Below are 24,476 nucleotides of genomic sequence, written 5' to 3' on the forward strand. Positions count from 1 at the left end.
CCATCCTAGGTGTCGCTGTTGCCAGTCGTTCCAAGAACATTCGTTAGTTCGCCACGCAGAGCACGCACCACACGTAACGCAAAGCATTCCGTCTTGTAAAGATGTCCTGGATTCCCGAGGAAGACGAAAAATTGCTCCGGTTGGTGTCGACGTACAAAACGGACGACGACATCTTGTGGGGCCTAGTTGCTGACTGGATGCCGAACCATAACGAGGAGCAGATTATCGAACGCTACAACACACTCATGATGGATACGAAAAAGGGTGTTCGCTTTACGGCCGAGGAGGACCGTGTCATTATGAATTGGGTGCAGGAACACGGTGAGTGCTTCAGGTATTTCAAAATGGATCTGCTGCCGGGACGGACAAAGAAGTCGATCCGCACCCGGTACATGGACAGCCTGCGGTATGCTAACACACACCACACCTGGAACAGCACGGACGATCAAAAACTGCTGAATTATGTGGCAGAAAATACGAAAGATGCAGACCTATCCAAGATAAATTGGAGCGAATGTGCCAAACTGTGCGGAAAACGTTCGCGAACGAGCTGCCGCGCGCGTTATTATACGAATTTAAAGAAGAAAAATTCGAATCACATGAAAGAATTGGTTCACAAAAAAGTAGAAAGAAAGCAGTCCTCTAGTGGGGGTCCGAGTTGTTCCGGCTATAAAGCTCCTGTTGCAGGTAAGTTTATGTTACACCTTACCACAGAATGAGACCGGTAGATTTTGACGGACAAAATTGCATGTTTACATCCACTGTCCTCGGGTGAATCATGTAAATAATGATGGTTCGTTTAATTTTACGCGATTGAACCGTGTTTTTGGTTTTAATTTAGAAATTGTGTAATGACACCAATACAAAACCTTCGAATTCGCTTCACTTTCCACGTGCCAGATGGATGGATGTGTGTGTGTGTGTGTGGTTTTTGACAGCCAAACTAATCAACGTATGCTATGAGTTTAATTGTACATTTTCCCGTTGTTTACTTCTGTGACCTAGAATCAGACACAAACACTTCACTTCCTGAATATGAGAACGGCGATAATCTGGAGGATGTTGTGCCGGATATGGATGATAGTGACGATTCTACATAACCAAGCTTACATATTCTACGGATATTCCTCGGTGCAGTTATGGTATTGGTGAGTGTTTCCCTGCTGCTGTACAACATTGGCGTAAAGTTGACTAAATTGAACTCTTCCCTGTCTTCATCCAGATCATCTACCTTAAGAAAGAGGATCGATGTCGCCCGGATTGCCAACCCGTCTGATGCACCGTTGGAAATTATCTTCCTACTGTATTACATTCTTACCACTGTACCATTAAAAAACAGAAACACTGTAATCATCCCATGCATTAGACACACTTTACTAAAATTGTTTATTCTAATACCTTGTTGTGTTATATTCTGTTTAGACTGCTTCAATTCTCTTCATTTTCTTGTTTTTTTTTGCTAAAGTTAATAGTACAAGCCACGGTTGTTTTTTACGCAACTTAAGTAAAACAAACAAGTGGAAATACACACTGACAATAAGTTATTTACAGTATAATGAAGCATTAACGAGTGGTTAGGACTAAAATGAAAGGCACTAATGTAAGGCTCGTTATGTTTTAAAAAAGGGTCTTATTTGAGTTGTTTTGGCCCAACGCGGGAAGAAGGATTACATGTAAAATTGTTACTGTAACCTCGATCCATTTTCCATATTACTTCGGGACGGATGGGCTTACGAGTTTTGTTTTTTTTTCTTCTGTTTTCATTGCTTACATTCGTTTTTTTTTCTTGTTTGGCAAACAGAGTACATGGCAAAATTAGTCTTGTAGTTCATATATCGTTAGTGGAATTAAAAACCTCATCCTACTGCGATACCTTCGGGCCCCCGTCACTTGTGAACACATTTGCGTATCTTTTGTGCGTTCCTTCTTTTCCATCGTTTACCCTCCATACTATTTTGTGCCGTTTATGATTGTTTGCAATGTAGAAATCGGGCTAGTTTAGTTAGAACCTATCTCAAATACGGGAACACTAATTAATTAATCAACTATTTAAAAAAAACCACTCACACCTCGAATGGTCCTTTAGTAATGTAGATAAATATACTTTTTGCCGAAACGCGATTCGAGTACCTTAACATCAGAACATCAGTTTTTTCACCTCCTGTCGTATTTGGATGTAGAATATCTTTTCGTTCTACCGATTGTCGCTAATAAACCAAAAAGGGTGTCGCAATCTAAATACCAATGCCGATCATTTCCAATTGAAACGGGGTTATTAAAAGATGGATATTAATGAAAGAAGTAAAAACATGTTACAAAAAAAACACATCTAAAGCATGTAATATGCATGAATTAAAATACACTTCGCTTCGTTTGTTCTACGTTTACACATTCCCACACGGTTGGTGGTCGAATATTTTCGTTTGGCAAATTTATATCCATTTAAAACTCGATGGCACACGATTGTTTTTGTTTTTTGTTGTTTTAAATTGTAAAACTATCAATTGCTTTCATTATTTGTTCTTGTTGTTGGCCAACAACAGTTTTGCGATTTATATAAGTGCACTTGGGAGCTCTTCTTCTCCAATAAAAAAAAATGCAAAATTGTCGCGAAGCATTCATTATGGTTCTACCACACACAACATGGTGACAACATGGCGTAGCAAATGGCATAATTTGCAACACGTCATTCGCATTCGGACAGCGCGGGTGTACCCCAAACAACCTCACCTTCGTTTGCTGTGTTGATAAACCCTGATTGAAGGATGATTTGCGTAAAGTGCGAAATTTCTTTTCTATGCTTAGCTTGCGTTTGCTTATTCATTTTGGGTGTGTTTTAAAATTGTTTTTACTTCGTGCCAATGTTGCATTGAATTACGTTCACCAGATTGTTAAAAAATAAGAAGCCATAATTCGTCTGTTTATCGAAAGAAGGTTTGACGTACCCTGGATACAAGAGGTTAAGCTACCTCTAAACTGACGTCACGTCTCGCGGACCCTTAATATCTGCCGGTATAACAAAAAGGAAAAAAGTAATGTGCGGGATTTTTAAACGTTTTTGCTAATTGCGTCGGTGTTAATTGGAAAGAAAATTCTTAACATGTTTCTTGTACCGGCCAGACCGATGCCCTAAAATATTGTACGTACGGACTAGAGACCATCCAACCGCCAATTTTCGCCCACCTAATCGACACCTATCGATTTCGAATTGTCTGCCCTTCTGTTCTAATTATCTTATTCACGCGTGCAAATGTCAAACTAGTACTACCTCACGTGGAAAACGCAGCTTCCTACATTTGTCTATCGCTTTTTCGGGCCTCGTGTCTTGTTTGAGTTTTTTCGTGTTTTACGGCAGCAAAAAGGGATTTAGCAAACCATTTTCACGGTAAGTACCATAAAGAACGGAAAAGTAATTAAGGAAATTGTGGAGATGGGGTGGAGGGAAGGATCTTTACACCATTAAAATACATTCATCCATTCGCTCGATACCACTCTATACCCTGTACGTGGGGCTTGAACATCGCCTCCATTACCGAAGTGCGGTGACAAAATTCGTCGCCTTGCATGAAATGAAGGACGCCACGCATATGTTTCTACTTGATGGTTGGCATTCACGTTGTAACTTGAATCAGTCGCACTAATGAACGAGTGGTTTCGCAGAATATTTTCCCCACCTTACTTGCCGGCGTACGTAGGATTTTTAAACGTTGTTGTCGCTTGCTTGTAGATAGGATTTTCGCCCTGAAAAATACCGGGAAAAAAACTTTAGTAAGGCCTAGCCCCTCTTGCTCTCACTCGGCAAAACCCTTACCGTGTCCCATTTAGCCATCATGCGCTCCTTCTCGAACCGGGCAAATTCCCGTTGGTCGTGGATGGAGGTGAGCACCTTCCACAGCAGCAACACCGCCATGCCGATCAGTACGACCACCGCAATGACAGCCAGTGCGATACCGAGCATAAACACTTTCGGCGGACATTCACGTTCTTCCTGCGCGGTCACCACCACCTTGTCCTGGTCACTATCGTTGTAGGAGAATTCAAACCGGCAGTCGTCCTCGTCGAAGAAGGTACACTTGAAATCGTTGCGCTCTTCGTCGATCACTACCTTTTTCACCGGTATCGGTACGAACTGGGTGCAGTTCGTCGCGCACTCATTGGCGGTCGCTAGCGGGCCCGTCTTATACTGCTGACACTGGACGCAATGCTTGAACTCATTGCACCGTCCGGCACAGGTCGGACACTTTTCGCAGTATCGCCCAGTATAGCGGCCATCCTCGGTTACGGTGCACCGACAAGTGCCGCAGTCGCATTTACCGTGGCCGGAACAGAGTTCACCACCACCGGGCGGCATACACGTTTCGTTGCTTGCCCGACAATCGCAAGCCGGTCCGGTCCAGCCATCGCGACACGCGCACTGCCCGCAGACACACCGACCGTGGTCGGGGCCGGAGCAGAGCAGCCCACCGGGCCGGTCGCACGAGAAGTTATCGCACTCGCAGTGCCGACCCTCGATCAGCTCGTCCGGGTTTGGGCGCCGTTCGCAAACGCACACACCGCACACGCACTGTCCACGGCCACTACACTCCTCGCTCGCGTTCGACATCCGGCAGGCATCGACCATGCCCGGTTCGAGCAAGCTGTCCAGCGCGGAACATTCGCACCGCTGCCCATGGTTGGTGCCGTCACACTCGCATATGCCGCACTTGTACGTACCCGCATTGCTACACTCATCCGCTCGCTCGCGATACTCCGGATCGGAGGGATGCTCGCACGGGCAGCTGCACAGCATCTCGATGTCCACCGTCAAGCTTTCGTTAATGCCCACCGGATAGATCTGCAGCACCTGGTGCCAGTCACGCGGATCACTCGGACACTGCAGCAGCGTAATGTGCGCCTCGAACGTCACCACGTCGCCCACCTTCAAACCTTCGCATCGGTTGGTTTGCTGCAGCGCAGCATTTGTGTTGCGACAGCGCGAATAATACTTTACGTCGATCACATTATCCGTCCGGTTGTCCTTCATCTCCACGGATGACGAAATTTTCTGCAGATGGAAGGGGCGATAAGGGTTACTTCAATCCGATACAATCATCTACCGGGTTTGCTGTTGCCACTTACACTGTACTGGTCGCGTACCAACGATACGATATTAGACGAATCGTTCGACAGCTTGGCGGCGGACGAACCTTCCACCAGCCGGGACAGCTGCTCGTACACGGACAGTTCCTCCGCTGTCACCGCAAATATCACGTTGATTGCGTTCTGCTTTACCTTCAGGTTGATTTGCGAGATGCTTGGATAGTCCTGCGTGGTCGAATGGGTGTACCGTCCGTTATGGTCCAGGTGGCATTCGCCATCGTTCGGTGTGATCACGCCACCGAGCTTACCGTCACCGGCATAATGAAACCCGGCATCGGTCGAGAACAGCAGCAAACGGCGTGCCTTTTCCCGCCATCCAATCTGTTCCCGGCACACGATTGCTTGCATGATCGCATCGAAACCACCCTCCGGTGCGTCCAAATTGCCGGATACGTTAGCCCGTTGGACCTCTTGCTACAGTGCGCGGATGTTACCCGGTGTGGGGGGTGGGTGTCAGGGAAAAGAAATGTAACATTAATCGGCGATGTTTCTTTGCTGGGTCTATTTCATTCTTATTTTCCCCTGTCCCTGGTTAATCTCTCTCCGCTTCCAATCACATTGCAGCAAACAGTACTGGGATTAAATTTGTACTGAGTTATGCATTTTTTTTAGGTTAAGCCAAAGGAGCCTTAAAGCGGAACAGTTTTAACACGAGCGTGTTTGTGAATTCATGGCAGTATTGTTAGAACATTTGCTAAACTGGGATCGTTAGTTACTTCTATCTTTATACAACACCAATTAATACCCATTAGCAAGGTTTACATATTAACGATAAATGAATGTGTTAGGAAATACTTTACAGGATTATATTCTGTGTGCAGGCAACAAGCAAACAAGCAAGCAGGCATGACACAAGGACAGATATTATATAGAAAGATGCATAAAATCGACATCAACAGTACGAACAATCAAGAGGAAACACAACACAAGCATATATATGCGCCAAGATACACTTAACGTTTTGAAAAAAATCCCCATGCATACGGTTCCAACAAATCGCATGCGATGTAATTCCAATCGTTTCTTCCGGATATACGATTAGCTTTGCATGCAGTAGTTGCATTTGCCCCGACACGTTGGGCTGGTGTCGTCGGATGTATCAAACGCGTGACGATTTTATAAATTGTTGTTCTTATTAACTAAAACAAAACACACATAATTTTTAGCTGTTGAAACTATTGTTGCGCCTAATGAATCGTGTGAATCTTTCAATCAAGCCATCCACTTAATTCTTCCGTGAGGAGTCAGAATTAGTGCTGTGCTTAATGAATGACTTCGAGAAGAGTCAGTGATACGAATATTTAGAGAGGATCGATTCTCCAAACATTGATGAATGCTCAGAGCACAGAATGGCCGACCCGCACATCACTAGTTGCCATTACAGTGAGCAGTAAATGTTTGTTAAATAAAAAGTGGATTCATACAATTACAATATTTTATCTGAGATCTATATACCTAAAATAGCTGCAAACTGATATCAGCAAACACTCTTGGTGGATCGTTTAATCGCTGAGGATGCATCAATTTTTAGAATAGTGATTCTGATTCACCCAACACTAGATTAAACTGTGCGCCACTTGTTCTAGGATGATAATAGTATTACGCATTTCCTGTGGGTCGGTCTCTCACCGCCACTGCAAACGAGGGCGTCCATCGAATAGACAAAAAACAACACACACAAACAAAAATGGAACAAATTGAAACAGAGAAAACAAACAAAACGGAAAACTGATGGTTTGTGTTTATGTGTTTTTTTTTCATAATCGGAATGTACTGCTGCTGAATTCAAAATGCGTATCTAATTTAATCATTTTTTTTGTAATTTTCAGAACATCCTAAAACGGAACCTGCGAAACATCCCAAAAAGGCGACATAAAACAATAACAAAAGCACATCCGTAGCAATATCGCATCTGTAACTCTTCCAGCGAATTGTGCAAGTAAGTTGAAGACGTTTTTGCATTTGTTATTCTGTGCGTACTAGTATAAATGAGTTTAAAAGCATTGTTTGATTGAGTTTAAAATTATTGCTTGTAAATTTCTACTTCGCTAATGTAATCATTATGACTTGAACTGTTGGCGTAAAGCAAAGATTTGCTTTTCGATCCATTCGTTTGTTCCATTTGCGTCCTGTTGCACTGGATGGATGTTTCTGATGTACAAAGAGACCCAAATTAAGCACTGGTAAGGGATGGAAATTAAGGACTGCCAAACACCACACACCGGGATAGAAACTAGCAAAACACTTTAGTGAGTAAGATGATAACTGGGCGAGGAGGAGGTGGTTGGGAAAACCGGAAGAAACTGGACTGCAAACTAATCTACTCAAACACACGATTTGCAACGGGATACCGATCCGTTTAACCGGATGCAGCGGGCGGAATAATTCTGTCCTAGGTCACACTGTTTTGGGTTGTGACACTCGAACCGTTTGAAGAAAAACAAAAAAAAACGCAACGGGAACGATTAACACTATCGTCTAACCGCTGTACGTTCGCGTACGTACTGGGTGTTTTAATAGGCAAACTTAGACTACTAAAGGTGCGAACAGTATCAGCTTTGCCCTGTTCATTTTAGCGACGCAACACTTACGGAGAAAAGATTGGCATCCGTGCTGAGCGGCATTAGGTTATGGTAGCCGTAAGGCGCAACGCAACCGGGACACGGCTCGCGCAAACTGAGAAGAGAAGAACGATAGAAAAAAGGTAATGGCAAGAAGATAAACGTCAGTAATAACCGCATCAAGTGTGCAGGTGGCTCAATGGGGTAGAAGAGCCGCGCCATTTACAGATGATTGATAGATGTGCGTGAGTCAGGTTGCGGCAGGTTATGCACGGAACGATTTGCATTATTGCACCCGCACCTGGTGAAATTCGTAACGATATTCCCCGTGTCCGGTGCAGAAATTCCCAATATTAGCAACAGAGCTTACTGCTGCGCTGCGTATCGCTTGGTGTGACTGTGCATCGTAGAAGGATGGTTGAGTGTAAAGACAGCCACAATAAACACTGCGTTCGAACTGCCAATAAGCAAACAACACGGATGGGGGATTTTATCCGTTCCGGAAGGGTTGATGAAGTAATCCATAACGATGATCTGAGTACCAACTGATTTAAATAGCCCATGAAATGGAACGTACGAATGGACAGACTTAAAGAACTACAGTGTCACAACTCGATCATTACCCAAACCTTCCATTGTAATTCGCCTTAGAGAGCGCCGATATGACTCGTACCTATTAAGCCCGTGATGAGACAATGATAAGCAGCAACAAAAACCGTCAATACCCACATACACCCACATATGATGAACCAGCGCGCGATTTTTCTCCATCGCTCTCTTCACTCTCCAGTATTACGGAAAAAAATCTAATTGTTTTTGGTTCTTCAAAAAAATAGGTTTGTTATTGAAAAAACAATCTAGAGCATAAAGAGCGATTGAGAGTGAAATGTAATGTGTATGGGTGATGATTTTTTTTGCTTCTTGATCACCAGCAAACCCGCCACACAAAAGACAAAATCAAAACCCCTCTCCCCGAACGATTTCGACTGCGACACGCTAGATAGGGTGAAATAATGTAGATAAAGACAAAAAAAAAACAAATGGAACAATACGCGAAACATAGAAAACATACAGTACACAATACAATCTACGGTTGGTTTTACATCTTCAAAGCACATTAAATGACAATCTATGATATGTAAGTACTATGAACTATGAAACACACACGCACACATTAAACAACAACAAAAAAAACACACCTAGAAATAGTAAGTTAACAGTCTAATAGCAAAACACTACACATTTTACAAAGCATTTGCATCGCACAACACCCCTCTCAGCGCAGGAGTAATGCAACACAGTTCAAACGCACAAGTTGAGTTGTATGAGTTGTACGAGTTTACATGAACAACGGCACGCTCAAACACACACATCCATGGGCAGAATGCACCGGTAGAAAAAGAAAATTTTGCAGGATAGTTTTTAAGCTCGGAAGAAAAAACAAAACACAAACAATCCACCCAATAGGGGTGCGAAACAATGCGTACATCGCGAGCAAGTTGGGTAATGTGACAGCAAAAAACAAAGAATCATCTTGGTCGCTCGTTACCAGCGAAAAGAGATAAAATAACAAACAAACAAAGGGGAACAAAATCAGCAGCACATATATGAAACAGAAGCAGACGAAGTACTTTGCGAGGTATATACAGACTGCGCATTTTTTTTGCGGTCAGCACGTTGAGTGCAACATGTTGGAACATCCATGTTTTTAGAAAGCTTTAACTCTTTAGACGAGTGGGTTTCAGGTAACAAATCATTGTTATGCAGACTCAGCCTGATAATATTCTTGTCTCGATGAAAATTTACTGGTGTGATGATGAATATTTGTCTTTCAGACGTAGGTAGATTCTTGTTTCTATGTGAAAAAAACGGATATTAGAAATGCAATCAAATGAATCAGCGGAAAATCGTCTTGTACAACAAGAACGTGAAAGCAAATATTGGAAATCTATCGCATGACAGTGGGCGAAATGAAATACATAGAAATGAATCATTTCCGTTTCCAGTAAATTCACACAACCTCCGTTGGTGGCTGCCGTTAACGTGACCGGAAACAAATAAATCCGTTGTTCTTGCAGAATACCGAAGAACGGTTCATATGAAGGATACGAAGAAAGAATCGAAACCGATCCGAAGTAATACCGGAAATTGCCTTTTTTGCCTTCTACATTTGTACTGGTACTGGTAAATCAGCAGCGACCTATTACTTGCTTTTCCTTTGTTATATTATACTTCCATAGATAGGTTCGCATGCAAACAAAATAAGCAAAAAGCGCAATTATACGCACATCGATCACGACGTATATAAAGCTCGCCTGTGTATGTGAAAGAAAAACAACTTAATTTGTTTTCTAGAAGAAAAATAGTATCTAGACAAAGAACACAATTTACTGGGGCAAAGATTTCAATGGCTACGCTCTGCCTCCAAAATGAGGGACATAGTGTGTTGCACGTGCCAACTCGCTAATCGAGCGGCATATTATCCGCAAGAGACAGAAAAAGAAACGTTTGCGTGCGCTACGACCTGCACGTTTGAACTTGATGCGTAGAAATGCGATATCGCATCTACTTTGAGTGATTGTTGTGTGTGTGTAAGTGTAATGTACAAATTTACGAATTGAAGCTAACAAATTGAAAGGTGTTTAATCAAACTACAACGACAACGACAGTAGCCTAATCGATAGAATGACCCCTTCGCCCCGCCGCAAAGTGCGGCTGCTGAGGCAATTGTGTATCTGAGTGTGCCTCACACCAGGGTTTGATCGTCACTTACGGTGAAGAGATTGGAGTCCGAACTAAGCGACATATGGTGTAGATAACCGTACGGTGCATTGCATCCATCGCACGGATGCTCCAGTCTGTATTTGCAGGTTAACGCGTGTTGATGGGAGGGAAAGAGAGCAAGAGATATAAGTGGTAGGAATCGCCAAAGAAAAAGAGATACGTAAAGGATGCTGTGGATTCGTGGTCGCTCGGTGGTACGAATCAACCACGCATGGTGGGAGATGCTCAAATTAAAACGTAACCAACTACGCGTCGAAGCACGAAGCGCAATCGAGTAACTTTTCTACGGTGCAGCTTAATTTTCTACAGCTCCTTTTCATCCCCGAGTAATAGCTGGACAGGAAACTTTTCTACAAACGGATACCCTCAATGAAACGCGTATCCCCTTCACAATACAACCGAACGGTGTACAAAATTTCGCACGTAAACGTTGTTTTTCGTTGTTTTTGTCACTTTCGTTTCGAAAATAAACCTGTAAAGGGTTAACATATTCCGCACAAGCACGGAACGCAGCGTTTGTTAGGTAGCGTATATGGAAACGGTTCACTTACTTTTTCGGCACGGTCGACACGTATGGCATTAGCACCTTATCAACGAACGAACCGAAGCCGAGCTTGAAGTTGCTGGTAATTTTCCGCATCTCGGACGCAAGATCGGCTCCAAGCGTGGACAGGATTGTCTTATCGTCTTCCATCGATTTGGAGAGATCCATCAGATAGTAGAGATCGACGGGATAATCTTCTGCCTGTGCGTAGTTCACATTAAACCGGAATGCCTCGTCTAAAAATTGCAAACACAGCTATATCAGGTCGAGAAAACGAACTATTCTTGGGCACCTCGAGATTGAACTACTTACTCAAACGTAGCTTTAGGCTAACGCGTTGTGGTGATATCTGCACGATACTTCCTGCAGCCGATTCCGATTCGTACGATGAGGATGACTGGTGAAACGAGGACGATGAGGATGACTGATAGTGGCTCGAGGAGTAGTACGATTCGCGTTCACTCTGGCCTTCCAGCAAGCGCCGGGACGGTTTCGTTAATTCCCGGCCCTGTAGCAGCTGAAACGTGTTGCTCGGATCGACGGTATACTCCTCCGGGCAGTACTTCTCGATTTGCCCGTGGCACCGCGGATGGGTAAAGTTGGGCATCGTGCACCAGCGGCAGTTGGTCGTCTGGATACACTGGCTGCAGGTCGTTTTGCCCGGGCATGTCGTTAGCTGGTACGTGGACAGCTGCCCTGCTGCATGGTCTGCGATGATGGCTATCACTGCGACCGCGAGTACAACCGTTGTGACGCCCCCTAGAGGACGTGTACAATACATCGTACTCGGCCGGGTAGTTATTGTAACGATTGATTGCGACTGATGTAGCAAGTTTTGATTGCAGATCGGCGTTCGTTGTATTTGGATCCTTTTTATATATTTCTAATGCCCCTTTGACTCGACGGCGTTACAGAATTGATTGGGTTGGGTTGGCTTTTATGTCCCGGTGTGTTGTTCTGCTCAGTTCGTTAGTGGTGCTTGATTGTCAGAAATTAATCTGAAAAAGAAAGGGGAAAATAATTAACAAACTATTTGATTCACAGTGTCAATAAATTAATTTCATGTAACAAAAGTTTTCATACTGCTCCAATTTGTAGAAGTCTAGAGCGACCTATTAACACAAACAAGGCTACCGCACTAGACCAAGCGAGCCGGTTGTCAAACCCGCAGGGTTGTCGTTCAGCACACTGCCAGTGACAGTGAGACACACCTTTTTATTTCTTATCGATGTTGATGCGAACTCCCCGGCACGCAAAGACAAACAGTGGCGCAAACGGTCTTTCGTCTCCAGCGACATTATATCGTCCATCGGGGGGGATAAGCGAACGCAACCTGCATGTATGATTAAAAACCAAGGCCAGGAGCTCTGCATCCACACCCTTCAATAATGACCGCAGGGTCACCCAAGAGGTCACTCATGGGGCCCGTTTCACTGTAGGAAAGGGTTCAATTTTTAAATTGATTCCCGTGCGTGTCTGCTTAACGACGAGTTTGCCCGTTTAACCGTATCACAGAGCACACCACTGCATTCCATTATCGCCTCCTATTAATTAGCTATAATCGCATCTTATCTTGCTGCAGTGTGTCGTTGAAACGAGAAAGCCGCGTTGTGTGCGCCTGTTAATGTTCATTGAGCGACCGGGGTGCAAAGATAAGGCTATGGATAATGAACTATGATGAAACGTGATAAGCATGCTTCTCCCAAGACACTTAGAATATTATTGTGAAGAAACATTCCTGCACAATTAACCCAGTTTGTTCAATTTGCTTCCCCGTCACATATAGAAATTATTGGGAGCTATTATTTTTGATCATAAATTCAATCAATCAATAAATTCATAATCTGTCGAGAAGAGTCATTCATATGAATCTTTCGTGAGGAGTCATTCAAATCAGGAGTCGACTCTCAAATGAATCGCCAGATTCATGAATCTTCAGAGTAGAAGTGAATCATTCAAAAATAGAGATTTTTATTCGTTCATTCGAGCTACATGAATCTGAATCAGATTCACCCAACACTGATCTAGACGTAACACAATAAACCACACCACGCATAATAATCGCCCAAAGAAATACATACACCAAACAACTTTCCCTTTTTTTCAAACCACCGATGAGAAAAAACAGGAAGTGAAAGACTAATCTATCACATTTGATGAACGTAAAAAATTCCCCAATCGATCCGACGAATACTTTTTGCATTAAAGTGGATGGGAATTATAATAATAACATCCATATACGGGCAGAGCTAAAATCAATGTCTCACGCAAGGTGATCTCTAAGGGCAACTCTCTGAATTTCCCCGCTTGCAACGGTCTGCGTCATGCAGCAATTAAACTGTCTCGCTTATTGTGCAGCAAAACCGTTGCAAAAGTCTTCCAACGTGTTTCGCCGAAATAGCGGATGACGAATGCTGTCGGGATACTCGGCCGAACGATGACGTAAGCGCCACCGTGCCATTATTTTTGCCCTAAGCATGGATGTCACGGTTAGTCAATAGTACTTCCGTTGTTTGCTTGCCAAACAAAAAGCGCCCCGAGTAGTGACTTGGAACGGAAGATTGATATTAGTTCCTCAAATAAGAAATATTCAGTCATATTGCATGCACCCTGAAGTTGTTATCAATCTGATAGTGATAATAGTCGGGTATAGGATCTTTGGGTGACTTATATTGTAATGCAACACAGGTACTATACCCGATTAACCTGTGTCATGTTGCAATCTAGATTTAACCTTGACCCATTTGGTTACTATTCTTTAACACATGTTAATGTTTAAAACAGTACGACAGCCCCACAGCCAACGAATCTTTTTTCGAAAGGGTTTAATGCTGGTAGAAGACGAAAGTAGGTCTCTGTATGATACGTGCTGCGCTTTGCATTTCAGCTACACCTGTTACTACAGGGTAAACTTTACGTGGTGTGCGTGTGACGAACACTTGTCTGGAGCTTATCTTTCACTGAAGGCATTTTTGTGTTGTTTTGTTTACCATAAATAAACTGCTCAGTATGCATCACATTTGGACTTGCAGGTAATGATGCATAGCTGTGCATTTATCTGCATACATACAGATAAATATGGGTTAAAAAGAGAGAGAGAGAGAGAGAGAGAGAGAGAGAGAGAGAAGATGATTTGTAAGACACGTAAAATGACTTCATTGATTGTTTCCGTATTGCTTAAAATCACACTACACATTCAAATCGGTGACTCAAACAGTACTAAAAGCAGTTGAAGTATGTTCTTTTACGTGTGTTTCGAAAACACCATATGGCGATGCTGGCGTGCTTTACCGGAAGCCTGCCAATGGCATTTTGTGCAGAGGTGTCGTGAGATCGTAGGTTGTTGGGCTTGTTGTGTAGTTTGTGGTTTACACTGCACCGGACCAACTACAGAATTCTTTTGAGCGAACTAAACCCCTACAGGTTGTAGAGAATGAAAAAGAAATAAAAATAAAACCGAACGTCGCTCTGCGTCGTCGTGAGCAGTGTTACACATGCGTCCAATAGATGAAGCCCCAACAGGCGCTCTGTCCTGTGTGGGTGTAAGCTGTACGTTTTCACCCTTACTAGATCCCCAACAAAAAAAGTGGACAGGTAACCGAATCGGTTTCTATTATGATCGAGCGGGCTGATCGACCATTTGAATGTTTTTAAAGTATTTTCCTCTGCAACTTCGCACTAAACTATCCAACACGCCGAAGAATCTATTATTAAATCTATGATACCACTATGCTAGAGACCAATACACAGAACACACTGTTACACTTCATGTGCGTAGGTGCATCCTCGGTTTTTTTATGAAATGTATTTTCATAAATCACTGTTTTTTTGGATTGAAACACATACCACTACCATAATTAACGCGTCAGAACAATGGCAAATGTCAACATATGGCTTTCTTTAGGGCACAATTTGCATAGAATATTAAGCACGGAAACTACAACGACCCGACATCACCAACACTAACGCACGTACGTTACGATCGGCACATAAGCTAGTCGCGTTAACTACGAGAGTGTTTTGCTGCACCGTCAAACACAACCGTCTGAGTAACTGACACTGGCAATTTGATCTGTTACGCACATTTTGTGTGTGTTTTTTTTAAGAGCTAGTTCGTGCATTCGTTCGTATAATGGTCCCGGCTCGGCAGACGCCAACACACACGAATGAATGACTCCAGCGACCCGCGCGATCATGCTTCAAAAGACCAGTTTTGTTTTTTTTACTTGACCCGTTTTACAACCCCCATATGTGTGAGTGGTGTGTGGTTGATGTCTCTGTTTATATCTGGGCAAGACGATGGGATTCTTGCGATCGAGTAGGATGATGTACAGCGTGTTCCTGCAGTATTTTTTTCCATTGAAGACCCTTCCGATCTCTGAAGGGGGATCAAAGCTGCAATGTTCGGATCTACCCATCTCACTTCTTCAAGCATGCATAATGCCAACAGCATTGAGCATGCAGATATAGCTATGCGTGGATCGTTGAAATGACTCAAGCACACGAGACAAAGAAAGGGACAGTGTGCCGTATGAGAGAGGCTGTAGCGTTTGCGCGATTGCGCGTCGCGGGTGGGATAAAAATGAACCACAAGAAACCGATCGCACCACGGCCACGACAAATCAAGTACGGCCAAAACATCTGCTACGGTTAAGGGCGAATTTTCCCATTTTCCGTACTGGTAATGGTAAGCACAGTGCACACGTTTATGCACTACATTAAACAAACAACATTATGATTGCAAATCCTGGAATGTTTGATAGTGGTAGTTCGTTTGTAATGTTTATGACACTATCACGCCTATATAGTATCTGGTATTAATATTAGTATAGAGTAGCTTTAAATGTTGAAGGTTAAATTGCTACTAGCTACTGTCCCTATTTGTACAACAAGTCCCGTCAGTACGTAGTAATACATTTTCCAAAAATCGGACCAGAGCTGTCCGAAAGGGAAATAGTCCGAGGCACCACTACCGGTATGGACCACCAATATGAAACTCCAACTCCCCGATTGCTGCTAAACTCCGGAGTTGTAAGGTGAAACTTCTGAAAGTAAGTCTAGACGACTACATGTATTAACGGGAATATCTGGGTTCATCTATTCTCGAACCCTGCTTTTTGCTCTCTTTTTCTTCTGCAATTGATGTTGTATACATATGTTTTACTCATCGCTCAAGCTCCATGATCAGTCTGGCTTAATTCATGTGAACATCCGAAACATCTTTTTCTCTGCCAGATTTCATACCAATCCGAGTTGGCAAATTTGCAAATTTCCGGGGGTATTCCCAAATCCCAAGGTCGCTCGCAACTCAGCCACATGTTTGTGACACCTTCGAAACTATGTGTAGCTGTAACTCATTTTCCTCCTCCTAACGCTTTTTTGCCCTTTACAGAATTGAATACACCCACTACATTTGCTCAACTCTTGTTCTTGGCACTCTCCTCTGTACCAACGATACAAATATTGTTCAAAACACAACAGTAATCCAAAACTCGCACAAGTATTTTGACTGCTGAAATTTTATGGTCGGTTACTTGACGTTACACAATGAAAACAATATCCGTTACATCTGGATAAAATAGGAACGAAAGTTTAGAAGGATGGGTAAAGCGTGTCGCCGCAAACCATACTTGTATTGCTACGTACATGTGTACTCATGTCCAAATTGCATTCTATACCCCTGCTTGTGTTTGTTGTTTGTTGCAGGACGGTCCATTCGATGGACGAGATCACTGGTTAGCCCGGGATACTGATTCTGCATGCTGTGCGGATGACTTTAACGTTACAGAGGCAAACATCTGTACACAAACTTTTGTTTTTTCTTTAGTCAACAGATTTTTTTTTCCATTTATGTTTGTTAAGTTTCGCATTTAACAACATAATCTGATCCAGATTCATGAATCTTAATGAATCTTTTAACTAAGAAAATGTTACTGAATCTCTATTCTGAAGATTCATGAATCATCAAAGATTGATGTATTTCAGTAAATTCTTCCAAGGATTTTTGGTCTTCATTTAATAACGAAGATTCATTCATCTTTGGGGATATCAGAAAAATCTGAGAATTAATTAATCTTTGCGGATTTATAAATCTTCACACAATCCTTGTGGTTTCATTATGCTGTTGCTGTTTGCGAGTTGTCTCATGATTTGAATGATTCCTCATTAAAGATTCATATAAATGACTGTTTTTTTTAATTCGCTGAACATAACAATAACAGCAATACGGCCTGGCCGTCTATGAATAAATAAAAAAAAAAAAAAACATAACAATACTTTTAAACTTTTGTTCTTCGTTGCAAATAATGCAATACAGTCATTTCCTGACTACCATGTAGTTGCGCGAATGGCAAATATTAAGATGTGCAATTTTATTGACAATCTTTTTTTCTTTTCCTTAACGAAATCTTTAATTTTCAGGTGCACCGTTGTTATTAAAAATGCTAATGTCACCTGAAGAACAAACACTCTTCCTACGCCAGATGGTGCAGGAATTGGATCAGCTATGGGCATCGATACACTTCTTGTGGTCAACAACCGCCAGATATCATTTCTATGGACGCGTAATAGGCTATATGGACGAGATAATCGAAGCACAGCATATTGAGCAACGTGATGCAATAATTGCGAATATTAGAGAGTTGGCTGACGAGGTAAATGAACTCATAATAATGGATGATCGCATCCGTTTCATGGGGCACCTGTATTTTTTAATGTAGACGTATGCTGTACATATGCTGTAGACGTATGTAGACATAGGTATTGTTTCATTTAATAGAGTACCATACAGTGGTACATTATACTAACCACCCTGACCGTAAATAAAGCTTAGGCATGGTCTACAATTAATAAAATGTGTTGGATCTTTTCTACGATGCATTACGATACCTACAACAAACAATATTGTTCGAGCAACTACTACTGAGATCAATTCGTAGGCAGGTACGCGATTGTTTTGAGTCTGTTTTGTAGACGATCACCGTTTATCGATCCAACTCATCAAGAGCTTTTATTGATGTAAAAGGAAAAATAGGCTTACTATTCACCATTCCTCAGTTGTCCCAGTCGCCGAGCAAAACGATTTGTCTAAAAAGAAACAATCACTCTGATGTTGATAACATTGGGCGGTTTGTTGTTGAAACATTTAGCGTTCCAATCGGAGTTTGAATTCTTGATAAACCTCATATACCTGGTATGTAGTGATTATAAGATATTGGAGTTTCTTTGCATGTAATATCCATCTCTAGTTGGATCCCTTCTACATTGCGATTCAATCCCGTCCCATCAATTCTAGAGGATTTGCTCAATGTATGAGTAAAGGTGCCACAATGATCACCATTAACGGAAACGTTGAAATTGTTGGAATTGTTCTCCTGTGTGTTATTCGTTTATAATACAGCGTGCGCTAATGTTGACCACCAAAATTTCATCTGATTGATGACTCAGGTTTTTGTTCATCCTCCTTCCTCTCTCCCTTCTTCTTTTTCATCTCTTCCTCTGCCCTCCACGCATCACCATTCCTCCTCACGTTTTGCTTACGCATAATTTCCGCCCTTGTGGGATTCGCTGTTCGCTGGCCAGACCGGGTTCATTGAAAAAGATAAATATAAATCTTACGCGTGTGCGTATGTATGTGTGCGCAACCTGCCCGTATGTTGTTTTGCGTTATGCTGCGTGTGGCTGTATGTGTACACTTGTAAGCGAAATTCATCTCTACTGCATACGTCGTAATCGAACGATATACCGTCACTATTTATCACCTGTTTCTTTACTATTGTTTAACTACACTGTACTGTAACAAATGCACTTACATTCACACCTACACTACGCCCGGTACAGTTGCCAACAAGAAGTAATGATGAGTTTTGCCGTCGTGCTGTCCGCTGGACACTTATGTTGCGTTTTCCGTACCACTGATCCGACCAAACTAGAGAGCACCGAATGGTACCGTTCCCATACCGAATACTTTGACAAATGTTAGTGGGTTTAATGCCGCGTACAATTTTACCCATCGAGGCAAAACCAGTGATCATTGGCCTTGTAGGCCGAAAAGAGATGACACGTTTTTCTTTCTCGTGCTTTCGTGGACGTTGAACTGGCACACACACATACACGCCCCTGAAATCGAGCGCACTACACGTGAATAAATATATCTCCCTAGAGTCATTTTGTGCGATGAAAACACTTTCCTTCCTTGCAATACTGTTATCTAATTGTTGCAATACTATTTTTTATGTTTTGTATTTACTTGTAGTATTCTTCATGTTTTTCTGATACAAAACACAATTATTTATTTATTTATTTCGTTTCTTTGCGTTTAACAGGTTGAAAACGTGCCGCATTATTATGCTCATTATTTATTTCACGGAGCAATTTTATATAATATTCTATTTATACAAACTTCTGCAATGTAAATCATACTAGTTTTCTCCTTTGACCGCAAATTTAATTTCGATAGTTTAATAGAAAAATTATCGGTTTGTTTTGTTACATCCTGCCACGTGTACAGCTCTTTTTTTGTAAAGTAAATTTCGCACATTTTCCAGTTGCCTGCTAGACTATACAGGCATACAATGCTTTTATCTTCTTAAGATGGTGTTTTAAAATATGCCATTCGTATTTTTCCCTATTTCAGTTAAACTATACGTCATGGGTTTTCAAACGATCGACAAAGGAACGATATGCTTTCGTTTTTGTTTCTGTAGTGTATTAACGTATTAAGTTAAATCAACGCTAAACGATGTGAGTTTTTTTGTAATATTAAATGGTGAACATTAAAGAAACGTTTCGCATGTGTTTTCTTCATCCACGATCAGCTTTAGAAGCGATCGTAGTTGTTATTACACGCGATATTTTACAGATTTACAAATACAATTCGCCTTCCTTAGTGCTTAATTCATCACATGCTTCTTACCGGTACAGTGTGATGAAAGGAAATAGTTTTCATTTTTTTCGCTCATATGGCTGCACCCGAAGCCGAATGTTCTGTCAGAAATGGAAATGTTTGCTCCAATTGCACGCGTGTACTGCACGAAAGTATCTCTGGCAGGGCAGACACGAACAGCCCGTTCAAGTACACCTGCAGTCGCTGTCTTCGTTGTTCAACCAGGTCGGCATTCTAGGGTGATAAAGTGAGGGGTCAGCCGATATCAGCAAAAAAAAAAGGGCGGATACCCCACAAACAAACAAAACACGTGTCTTACCATGTTGCCAAATTTTTTCTTCGGTGGAAAGTCTAGCGTTTTCACTGTCGGATACAGTTTCTGCAAACGTCGGTGCAGTCGGTAAAACTCGTTGTACCGTCGATATACGCACCAGCTTTCATTGCCCGTCGTTGAACCGCTAACACCGGACGGTGTGATGCGGATTTCGTACACGTGGTAGGGGCGGCGTGACCGACCACTGTCGGAGGTGCGTTGAATCGCTTTCGGAATACTGAAGGTGAAGAATGATGTCGAAAGTCGGTTGGCTCTGGTCAGCATACGCAGGCGGTGGTTTTCCCTGCGGGGTAGAAGTCGGTATTGGGGGTTAAAAAGAAAAAAAAAGGTTGGTTTAAAAAGATATTTTTCAGCATTTGTGGACCAAAAACCTACAGACTAAGGGCCGCAACACGCGACTCCAGCAGATGACAACGTTCTTCAAGCTCTTGATTTCTTCGCTTCATCTTCTCGTCTCCAGGGCTGGTCCTATGCCCATCGGATATCATCGCACATTGATCGCTGTACAATAGCGACCCCGAATGGGAACGATTGCGACTAACAACATTAGATCCTGTGTCCTCTTCAGTGCCTCGAACTTCATCACAAAATGAACTGCCCGATGTGGAAATGGAACTGGTCGTGGCACTAGCAGAAGAGTAGTTTAGCATACTGTCTTCCGCAACTTCTACCGTCTGTGGCACGGGTACTGGTATATCGGAACACCAGTTAGTGGAGCTGTTTTGCAGCGTTAGTTCGTCTGAAAAACCTAAAAGTGCCTCCGTTACCGTGTACGGTATCTCTTCCATTGGTGTGTTACTGCTAGGTGGCGGTTGAGATGCAGTCTCTGGCTGCCTTACTGTAGCAGTCGGAGGAGTCAATTGCCGCGGTACGGAATATTCGAGTATTTCACGCTGTACTGCATTTACTTTGCGCGCCGGACCGATCGGTTTTCGAGTGGCGATAATCGGTTCGGGCTTCGGCTCGAGCACTGCCCGACCGGTAACGATGCGATTTAGTTCCGGTCGATCGATTACGATTGCAAACAGGATCGTACCTAGCCCGGCGGCCGCATTCGGTAGTAACGATTGTACCTCGGCCTGCCGTAACATTGCCCATGGTTCGTAGTGTGTTTCGAGTAGTTCTGCATCTCCGAGCCACATTAACACGTACCGTTCGAGTGCGTGTTCGTTAAGAAATGCACGCAACAATGCCCGGGCACGTCCGCGCCGGGAAACGACGTGCTGCAGATTACAGAAACGATCCCGCTCGTCGCGCGTCAAATGATTGGAGGCAAAGTCCCAAAAGCATGGCCGTTCTACCGGGGGTCTTCCCTCGGGTGGTCCAAAATATTCGAGTATGTTGAACGGGATCCAAGTGGTAGTACGAAGCCCGTGCGATAACACACGCTCCCAGACGTCGCAGAGCGTAATTATTAGCGTGTCTTCCTCGGTGGCTAACTTTGCGTGACTACCGTACTGCTTCTGACATTGTCGTATCGTCGCTAGCAGTTCGTCCATAAGTGCTTGACGGTCATGGTCACGTGCAGGTTCCAGGTCGGCGCTAGCGCCACGACTAACACCGACAATGTTCTCCAGCGTGGACGAATTGAAGACAAAATTGCTCATGCCAACCATAGCACGGGAAGACGAAGCGTTATTTTTGGGGCAATTCAGCTGCTGCTATCGGCTGCTCGGCCCCACCAATCCCAGCAGCAATTTCCTGAAAGAGACAATACATTGTTTTACACTGTTCACTAAGTACGGATTTCGGACGTACAGTGAGTAATTCCTGTGCTCAATGACTATTCAAAGTTCCATACAATTCTGAGGATATCAATTCCAAGCCCCAAGTCTGAAGAAAATATCTCTTTTGGCTGTTTGGCGTTTTCCTCTATTGCGATGAGTAAGCTTTGTTTACAAATTTGTTTTGCCCATAGCGAATGACACCAGAAGCGAAAAACAAAAGCAAGTACGATGACAGATACTGATCGATTTCTTGCCAAGCGTGATGTGTCGTAACGGTCTATAAAAGCAAGGTGATGAGAAAATATTTTTATATATATATTTACCTCGGTTCTTCTTCAATGTCAAATTCTACGTGCACTTGGTGTTTTATAATCGCTTTGGAACGAAAACACGAAATACTGTCACAACAAACCTTTGGTTCAGAACCGCTTCCGATTACGGCTCGGTCTTGCGGCATTGCGTTGATCCATTTATTCGCCAATTCTTCGACGTTTAGTGAAAATATTTAGGCACACCAAAGTGAAGTCTCCAGCATATAACCACGATGAGTTTTCCACTCCGGCAAGTGATCGCACGATGGAGTCGATTAGCAACCTGCAAGCCTGGCTTTGCTCCGAGTCTATCCAACTGCAGCAGATTACACGTATCCTCCGTGGTAACACAGTATCCCTCTAGCACAAGCCATTACCGTTCATACAGCTCAATGAATCCGAACGACTTCATTGCCACTTCACTGATCGATTCCGTCACGTTTGTGACTGTCTGTTCGGATACACTTGAATCGTTGGTTGACTACTTCGAGCAGATTGTAGACGAGACAAGCACATTGAAAAACCCGGACGTAACGTATGGTGTAAGTAAAGAAGGTATGCGATTCGGACGAGTTGTAACTAAACGTTCCCTTCATTTCGCTTTCTAGGATGGCGTACTAACGGTTAGCTTCGGTGAACCGTACGGAACGTATGTAATCAACCGGCAGTTACCAAACCGTCAGATTTGGCTCAGTTCTCCGACTAGCGGCCCTAAACGGTATGACTTTATACCGGACAAGCGGACGGTGAACGAAGGCTACTGGTTGTACCGGCATGACGGTGTAACGCTGCACGAACTGTTGCAGAAAGAGATTAGTGCAATTGTAGGTAGAAAATTAGAATTTTTCGCATTACCCCATAGCCAAAGGCGTCTGGATACAAGTGGACAGGATGGATGAAATAATCACTTCCTCAATGGGACAAATAAATGTTGATGCATTAAGGTGTTGCATAGGTTTGGATAATTCTTTCTACTATTCACCAAGGATATTGTAGATATCTATATAGTACTCACTTTTAACAGCCCAATGAAGAAACGATCCTTATGTTGGTTTAGGTAGCTTGATGACAACAGATTCCTATCTTAGAAGGGTCTCGTTGGGTCACAACACTATGTAGCAATAACAACAATAAAACAAGAATCTGCAAATCGAACCGTGTTCAATATCTTCAACTTTGAGTTATCTACGATAGAAATAAAAAGATCTTTGGAGCATTCTTCAGACAGATAAAGAACTCTTTCGTAACAAAGATACTTTGACGATTATTCTTCTTAGTCTCCCCAAAAACTTAAACCAAATCAACTAGTAGTTGGGCATCAAATCGGCAATAAAGAATAAATAATCACTTCTATGTTTATAATCATTCGGCAATGGATTAAATGCACTATTCAATTCCTTTCAAACAGACACTACCGTGTGTACTGCTTTATTTTTCATTCCATTTACCCTGGACTGCTTTACAGACGGTGTTGTCCCTGCTAACATATTTCATTGTATTTTTTTTGCTGTTGTTTGAAATGTGATTCTACAAGTTTTTTTTGTTGTTGGCCGAAATAAAACAAAGAGCGCTACAGAAACAAACCCGCTTCCTAACAACGTCGTGAAAATGGTGCATGGTGTGTGGTTGCTCTCACATAGTTATGCGTCGTACATTATCCTTATCACTTACGGTATACAAACAGACGCGTGCTGCCCATCGGTATGTGTGTGCTTGCGTGTGTGATTGTTAATATTATAATTGGATATCCTTGCAGCACCAGCATCAGGAAGCAGTGCTCTTATTCGCATTTACATTGATTTTTATGCTTAAAATTGAAATTGCGTGTACCTATGTATTCGTTTTTATTTCACCCTTTGAATGGAAAAGCGCACCCCCTTTTAATTTGTATAGTTATGTAACGTTATTTTCTTTTTTAAGGGAGAGAGCGGGGTGCGATGGGGGGTCTTATTCTTTCACAAAAGCTCTCTTACAAAGTCCTTTTGTTATTCGTGCTAGAGTAAATGTTTAATTGATCCGAAATGATAAATGTTCGATACAGGTTTTTTGTTTTGTTTTTGTTTTTGCATTTTGCTTAGCCGCTTGCACTTGTACGTAAAACGTGTATTGCTGTTTTATATAAGGTTTTTCCGCATTCCCTAGCAATTGCTAATAGATATTTGCGTATCTTTGCATACCGTGCACATAGTTGT

General features: G+C 42.7%; 3 protein-coding genes across 4 annotated transcripts; 1 reads left to right on the top strand and 2 right to left on the bottom strand.

The window, feature by feature from the left end:
* Positions 1-1,710: 1,710 nt before the first annotated feature.
* LOC128306539 (integrin beta-PS) lies at positions 1,711-18,970 on the bottom strand. 2 transcript variants are annotated; one of them, XM_053044075.1, is made up of 7 exons: positions 18,840-18,970; positions 11,341-12,026; positions 11,036-11,264; positions 10,474-10,558; positions 5,119-5,553; positions 3,812-5,044; positions 1,711-3,741 (listed from the first exon to the last, which is right to left on the bottom strand). In XM_053044075.1, exons 2-7 carry the CDS (start codon positions 11,807-11,809, stop codon positions 3,676-3,678), a joined length of 2,517 nt encoding a protein of 838 aa, XP_052900035.1. In that variant the 5' UTR covers positions 11,810-12,026; positions 18,840-18,970; the 3' UTR covers positions 1,711-3,675. The 2 variants fall into 2 exon arrangements, with proteins under 2 accessions (XP_052900035.1, XP_052900036.1); XM_053044076.1 differs by lacking the exon at positions 18,840-18,970 and having other exon boundaries at positions 11,341-12,066.
* Positions 18,971-19,485: 515 nt separating this feature from the next.
* Positions 19,486-22,135, bottom strand: LOC128307452 (sorting nexin-29-like). The gene is made up of 4 exons (XM_053045302.1): positions 22,005-22,135; positions 20,622-21,947; positions 20,232-20,529; positions 19,486-20,146 (listed from the first exon to the last, which is right to left on the bottom strand). Exons 2-4 carry the CDS (start codon positions 21,860-21,862, stop codon positions 19,985-19,987), a joined length of 1,701 nt encoding a protein of 566 aa, XP_052901262.1. The 5' UTR covers positions 21,863-21,947; positions 22,005-22,135; the 3' UTR covers positions 19,486-19,984.
* Positions 22,136-22,363: 228 nt separating this feature from the next.
* On the top strand, positions 22,364-23,523 carry LOC128307454 (frataxin homolog, mitochondrial). Its single transcript, XM_053045306.1, has 2 exons — positions 22,364-22,826; positions 22,893-23,523. The coding sequence occupies exons 1-2, from the start codon at positions 22,518-22,520 to the stop codon at positions 23,181-23,183; spliced, it is 600 nt and encodes a 199-aa protein (XP_052901266.1). The 5' UTR covers positions 22,364-22,517; the 3' UTR covers positions 23,184-23,523.
* The last annotated feature ends 953 nt before the right edge of the window (positions 23,524-24,476 follow it).

Source organism: Anopheles moucheti, chromosome X, assembly GCF_943734755.1.
Source record: "Anopheles moucheti chromosome X, idAnoMoucSN_F20_07, whole genome shotgun sequence".
NCBI lineage: Eukaryota > Metazoa > Arthropoda > Insecta > Diptera > Culicidae > Anopheles > Anopheles moucheti.